Here is a 7750-nt window from a genome sequence, read left to right as displayed (position 1 = left end):
CATAAAACATCAAATGTTATATTGAAAACCGCTGTCGCTTGCGTGAGCACAGGCACACAGTCAACGGATGCTAATATTTTACTAGACGAAGGAGCACAGAGATAATTCGTCACAGAATCACACGCCAGAAAACTAGATATAGGTATAAACGGGACCGAAATAGTTCATCTTTCTGGATTCGGAGAGCAAAACAGACAAGTTAGGCATATGCAATAGGCAACGATTTACCTACAAACTGACGATGTAGAAAACATACCGCTCGAGGTACTTATCATTCCTGAAATAGTATTACCAATACAAACGCACATGAAATCAGTAGTTAATATTAGACATTTGGATGGCTTGAAATTAGCACATCCAATTACCGAAGATAACATGTTTGATATTATCTTACTTATTGGGGCAGATTATTATTGGAGTATAGTAGGAGATAAAATCATAAGAGGTAATGGACCGACTGCCGTCGAGTCTAGATTGGGATATTTACTTTCTGGACTAACGACAAGTATTAGAGAATCAAACAGAAGTTCAATATTGAACGTAATCGTGTCTCACAAAGCAGAGGAATGTAATTTAACAAAGTTTTGGGAAATCGAGTCCTTTGGTATAGAAGACAGTAACACAAATACAGAGCTAGAAGAATTTCAAACGATTTATGAAAACTCATCAGGGTCATTTCTAGACAACAAGTATGTCGCCAAGCTACCTTGGAAAACCAACCACCCGCCATTACCGTCAAACAAAGCAGTCGCCTTTCGTAGGACTGAAAATGTAATAAGACGTCTTAGTAAAGAACTGCAATTGTTACAAAAGTATCGAGAAATCATTGAAGAACAGGCAAAGCGAGGGTTTATAGAGAAAGTCGAGGATGATTTAGTTAAACCAAATACCAAGTTACATTATATCCCGCATCACACAGTGAAGAAAGATTCCGCAACTACACCTATCAGGATCGTGTATGACTGTCGTTGTAGACAAACACCGGATACTGCAAGCTTAAATGATTGCCTACTGAACGTACCTCCGAAGTTGAATAATGTAACCGCAATACTTTTAAGATTCCGCATGAATACATACGCCGTATGTACATATATTGAAAAGGCATTTCTCAACGTAGGACTAGATATTGAAGACCGGGACGTCACCAGATTTTTCTGGTTAAGCAATCCAACAGACCCAAACAGTTGTATCACGACTTATAGGTTTAAATCTGTATAATTTGGAGCCACCTGTTCACCATTTATATTAAATGCTGTTTTATCAAAACACATCAACAACCACCAGCCAGAATTTACTGAGAATTTAATGAGAGATTTATACGTAGATAATATTGTTTCTAGTTTAAAATTCCGAAAATGAATTGTCACAATATTTCAAAGTTGTTCGCAAATTATTTACAGATGGTGGATTCAATTTACGCGCATGGGCATCAAATAACAAACTTTTACAACAACTTGCAGAATCTGAAAAAGTTATCGACACAGAACAGGTAGTCAAAGTATTAGGCTTGCGTTGGAATACAGATCAAGATACACTAAAGTATGCTGAAAATATTCTAGACACGGAAATAGACCTCATCACGAAACGCGAAGTACTTAGAGAATCGTCCAAGATTTATGATCCCCTCGGGATCATCAGTCCAGTTTTCGTACGAGGTAAAATGTCTATGCAAACACTTTGGGTGAAAATATGAAATGGGACGAGCCATTGCCTGATCATATGAGAACAGAATGGATTGACATCAGAAAAGATATTAATGAAGCAACAAAGACCGTTATGCATCGTCACTTCTTTACAAATTGTTCGGATTCTAACAGCGACAATGTGATACATGTATTTATGGATTCTAGCATGAAAGCTTACGGAGCTTGTGCATACCTAGTTTCAAAAGGGAAAAGTTCACTCTTAATGTAAAAAAATCGAGTAGCACCGTTCAAACAGCTAACAATTCCAAGACTAGAACTAATGGCAGCAGTAATTGGAAGTCGACTTTAATCTCATATTTTGTCTCATATCAATGTTAATCGTGTAATATTATGGAGCGATAGCCAAATTGTCTTGAGCTGGCCGAGTTCGAACAAGACGTTGAAACAATTTGTCGCTAATAGAGTGAAAGAAATCAAAGAACTGACTGAAAAGTTTAAATGGAAATACTGTCCAAGTGAATCCAATCCCGCCGAATTACTATCAAGAGGAATAACAACTCAAAATTTTAGAGACAACATGTTATGGATGAACGGCCGGATTGGTTAACGAACGAATATAAATGGTCTGAATGGAAAATAGATGAAACGCAAATTATGCCAGCAAGTGCTCAACAAGAAGTGATACGACACGAATAATGAGTACACACAGGGTAATGTTGTGCTAATGCGGCGTAAAGCAACCAACAATCAATCAATCACAGTACTGGAAAACTTAATACGCAAGAATTACAGAATACAACGTATACTTTGATACAAGAGGTACAACGAAGACACTTTTTGGGAGTAAAGCTAAGCTTACAAAATGGAGAAACAAAGACACACAACTTAGTGAAACAACTGAAACTTTATTTGGATACGGACAACTTGATTCGTTGTGAAGGACGTATTCATAACGCGCCATTGGATGAATCTACTAAATTTCCTTTACTGCTACCTGCAAAAGATAGATTAACTAGACTCATTATAATGGATGCTCACACTTCACATTTACACTCAGGACTGTCAAGTACCGTCACACTACTCCGTAAGACATATTGGACACCGACTATACGACAAGTTGCGAACAGTATCTTACGCAAATGTGTAACCTGTAAAAAAGTTAAAGGCCGACCGTTTACAGCTCCAGATCCGCCGCCTTTACCGAAGGACAGACTACGAGAAGCACCGCCGTTCACAGTAACGGGAGTTGATTTTACCGGAGTTCTGACAGTGAAAAACAACGATGGAACTACAAGTAAGGCTTACATATGTTTATTTACATGTGCCAGCACTCGCGATGTGCATTTAGAAGGGGTGGACAATTTAACAGAACAAACATTTATCCTAGCATTTAGAAGATCGTTACCGAAAACGATGATATCCGACAATGCTACTACCTACATTGCAGCCGCTAAGCATATAGAGAATCTCACACGATCAGTGTCACTTACAGAAAAAAATTGAACAACTATGGTACAAAATGAACATTTATACCAAAACGCGCACCGTGGTAAGGTGGCTTTTGGGAAAGATTGGTAGGGATTACAAAAGATTGTGTTAAGAAGGTTTTGGGACGTTCCCTTATCAATATAGAACTTCTTAAGAAAATTGTGACTGAAGTTGAAACTATTATGAATGACCATCCGCTAACTTACGTATCGTCAGATCCTTTAGATGAACCGCTAACGCCATTACATTTACTTTACTGACGTCAGATCACAACACTTCCATACCCTGATAATAGAGACTTTGAGCATTCGACACTTGAGATGACTCATCAATCTGTGAATAAACTGTCTCGATTGAAATATCAAATTATTCAACAGTTTTGGTACAAATGGAAACACGAGTATCTTACCTCTCTTCGAGAATATCATCGAAACACCGGAAAGGACGATCAAACAATTAAAGTTGGAGATGTAGTACAAGCGTACGAAGAATCACCGAGGACAAAGTGGAATCTAGCCGTTATTGATCAACTGAACATTGGAGGTGACGGGAAAACGAGATCTGCTGTTATACGAACAAAAAATGGACTCACTTCACGTCCAACAAAATATTATCCTCTCGAAGTGTCAGAAAATAGAGACTTTACTATAGACAATAATTGTGATCTCAACAATCCTTCTACTTCTAGAAACTTAAGCCGTAAAGCGAAAAGTGTTGCCATAGAGAAACTTAAGAAATTGACAAAAGGAAATAATTCATAATCAATGACTGTAAATTCAATTCAAGGTTAGTTTTCATATATAGACAATAACTCATTTCAGAGACTTCAGAGTTTTCAGTAATTTTTCAAGTGTCAATTTATTGATATTGTAGTTTTTAATATTTTTAATTTCATCTTTTGCGCGGCCCGAGTATGTTGTAAAGTCTGCTTACTAGATGTATAGTAAAGCGCGCCGCTCGATTGTAACGTCACTATAGTTGCCGTGCTTCCTTTAGCTTTCATTACATTATCAAACTAGCAAGACGTCTGTTATTTTACTTCATGCCATTCTACGAAATCTTACCCACTATACGCAATAGAATGTTAACTATAATTATAAAAGTCAGACAACTTGTTTTTAGGTGTGCAAATAGGTTTCAATCAGCAGTTATATCATGTAGCAGAGTGTTTGCAAGTCCTTCCAAAAACGTTTTGTTTTTTATACTGTCATAGTTACTGCTGTTTTTTTTCAATTGAGCGCCGATCTAATCTTTTGTCGAAAATTGACACTCATGAATCGAACAGGTATAGTTTATCAAAACGAAATATTGCATGCCACTTGAGATAGAGTTTTGTTACTAGAGATACATACCTACAACCACATATATCTAAAGTATCACCTCATATTTTTTTTCGGCAAATTTTCTATAATGTAACTACATTTATACGAAGCATCCAATCTATTGTCGGCTAATGTCTGTGAATTAACACAAATCAGAAAGCATAACGGAAACATTTCTCTAGCTTCCCATGCTATTGATTATTTAATCATGAACGTGACATATTGTTTTCATAAGAAAAAGAAAAACAGAGATTTCCGTGATAACGACATGTGTTTTGAAATTACTTTATCAGATATACACAAGACAAATACTTTGGGAAACCATCAAAGTCAATATAAAATCCGTTCAGATAATTTAACCAATAGAACCAAAATAACACGTTACAATTGTTTGAAGTTTTTTAATTACAAAATAAAATGTACAACTTCAACGGATGAATAATTTCAAAATCAGTCTGTTCCTGTTGTATCCTACAGTTACACCAAAACAATTGCACCTAAAATACTTAACTATAAACAAGCATTGCAGGACATTGACTTAGAACAATTCCTAAAATAGAACTCCGACATGTGACTGTTCCCACTCGCCTTATAATTACAGCCCCTCTGGTCATGTTATAACTGGGGATCTAAACATAATTCTAATATGACGTCCTTCTTTTGCTTTGAAAACAACGCTGTTTTAAATTCTCGATATATCTATACTTAGCGCAGACTCCGTGGTGTTCATAATAATGACTTTTCCAATATACTTCCCACGTAAATCCACATGTATTGAAACATATTTGCAAACCCTTTGTCGATTTTATTGTTTTAAAAATTGCAATTAAAAAACAGAAAAAAATTCTTTTATTTTTATTCAGATGCATAATAAAAGAAGTAATGCACAAGAGCACGGAGAAACCAACACAATAAAAATAAAATAAAACTCCGGGAAAGTCTATTTATACATGACGTCATACATATGAAAACGCTAGAGTTGACAGTTTTCTGTTACGTGAACTATTGGAATGTCGTTTACTATTGTATTAAAATTTATTATCAAGGTAGGTTTTGTTTGATTTTCTATTTTATTGCATGATTTGCCTTTTTACCGATTTCAACAAGTCATCATGGCAGCTCCTTAGTTATGAAATGTCAATTTTGGATTTGACGGCAGCTAACGAGAAAAACCTGTAAATCGAAATGACAATTGCTGTTTTTAAAAATGAAACAGATTTTTTTTCAGCGGTTGTTTACGAAATAATTCATTCAAGCTACGGATCTATTAGAATGTTGAGCTTTATCTAACAGGGAGTTAAAAAGAACAGCCACACACACAGCTTTACCCACCCTCGCGTCAGTCTTTTTAATGATCGTATTTGTCCTATTAGAATCGAAATAATTCATGGAAGCCATAGACTATTGGAAATTTACACAAGGCCTGGGCCGTGATATTCGTTAATTTTATCCATCGCTAACGCTCAGGATAAAATTCGAATATCACGGCCCAGGGCATGTGTAAATTTCCAATAATCTATGGCTTCCATAAATTATTTCTTAATTCAACATGAAAATCTCCGAAAGTTTAGAGAACCCCAACACATCAATTGGAACCATAACTTCAAAATAATTATGAATTTCAGTAAGGACTACGCCAGAGAATGGGCTAAGTGAAAAGAAGTTGAACTGGACACTTTGTCAGAATGGGTTTAAACTATCAGGTCTCTGATAAAACGTCCCATTCACAAGTTGAAAAACTGTGTGAACGATCGACCAAAGTCCGTGTTCAGAGACAAAAGAGGCCATGAAATGTCAATCAACTCTTCGTGATAAGTATGTTGTTGTTCCTGCGGACAAAGCTTCAAATAATATATTCTTTGAATGTAAATCGTATTACTACGAATGTCTTGTAAAAGAATTGGGTATAAACGAGCACTCAGGTAATCCCAAATACAAAAACATATCATTTGACAAGGATGAGATTTTAGCAAATCATAAGTCCTTCATGGCTTCAATAAACATTTCATTGAACACCAATTCGGAGGACTTACCTTCTTTGTATTGGAAACCAGAGCTTCATAAAATGCCGTACACACAACGGTATATGACTGGCTAATCTTCACGTTCCACTTAGGAAGAGTCCATTAGATTGGCTAAAATTCTGTCCACATTGAAAGAGGGTCTTCAGAAATACTGTGAAACGGTTAACTCGCGTAGTGGTTAACTATATGCGGATTTCTTAAAAATTCTAAAGAACTTCTAGACAATTTTAAATCTCGGTCTTTTTCTGAAACTAGTTCCATCAAAACTTTTGATTTGTCAACACTGTATACCACCATTCCCCATGTGAAATTGAAAAATCGCCTAAAAGAAATAACCCACAATGCCTTTCAACATAAAAATGGAAGCATACGCTATAAATGTATTACTCTGGGATTGCATAAGGCATATTTCGTTCATAGTGACAAACAAAAAAGTAAAACATGCTACACAGAAGATCAAGTGGTCAGTATGTTGGAGTTTCTAATCAACAACATATTTTTCGAGTTTGGAGGTAGACTTTTCCAACAAATTGTCGACATTCCTATGGGAACAAACTGTGCGCCTTTTCTTGACGACCTCTTCTTATTTTCATATGAATCGGAGTTTCTCCAGACACTTGTCAAAAACAAGAGAATCAAAGAAGCCAGATTATTTAATTTCACTTTCAGATATATTGATGATGTTCTTTCCATAAACAATCCGAACTTTTCTGATCGGGTTCCATTAATATATCCTCCAGAACTAGAAATTAAAGAAACAACAGACACGGCTTCCTCCGCCTCATTTTTAGACTTATATCTCGAATTTGACTTACACAGTCATCTCAGTACCAGAATCTGACAAACGAGACGATTTTAATTTTGAAATTATAAATTTCCCCACCTTAGTAGCAATATACCAACTTCACCTGCATATGGAATATATATTTCCCAACTTATTCGATATTCAAGAGCTTACAGCTCCTACTCAGACTTAGTAAAACGTCATCAGTGTCTGAGAAGAAAGTTGATGAAGCAGGGGTGTGTCAAAGAACGTCTCGTATTTTTCTAAAAAAGTTCATCGGAAGGTACCAAGACCTTATTGATAAATATTCCGTATCAATTTCTCAAATAATACACGACGGTCTTAATGTATAGATTCTGGGTACTGATGTTGTTTATCATCTTAACAACATGTTTTATTGTTCTTTCATTTGTCTTTGTTCTATTATTAATATTACTTTTACTGTTGAATGGTTTTATGTGATATCCGTTTGACGTGGCTCGGTAC

At 35.8% G+C, this 7750-nt stretch overlaps 1 protein-coding gene across 1 annotated transcript; it reads left to right on the top strand.

Moving 5' to 3' along the window:
• Positions 1-3454: 3454 nt before the first annotated feature.
• On the top strand, positions 3455-3895 carry LOC134726171 (uncharacterized). Its single transcript, XM_063590573.1, has one exon. It carries the CDS (start codon positions 3455-3457, stop codon positions 3893-3895), a length of 441 nt encoding a protein of 146 aa, XP_063446643.1.
• The last annotated feature ends 3855 nt before the right edge of the window (positions 3896-7750 follow it).

The sequence above is a fragment of the Mytilus trossulus genome, chromosome 7 (genome assembly GCF_036588685.1).
Source record: "Mytilus trossulus isolate FHL-02 chromosome 7, PNRI_Mtr1.1.1.hap1, whole genome shotgun sequence".
In the NCBI taxonomy this organism is placed as follows: domain Eukaryota; kingdom Metazoa; phylum Mollusca; class Bivalvia; order Mytilida; family Mytilidae; genus Mytilus; species Mytilus trossulus.
Note: the sequence above shows the minus strand (reverse complement) of the source record. Positions and strands in the feature narration are given on the sequence as shown.

Coding starts and splice junctions, on each gene's coding strand:
- LOC134726171 (XM_063590573.1), top strand. CDS start 3,455: ATGACTCATCAATCTGTGAATAAACTGTCTCGATTGAAATATCAAATT.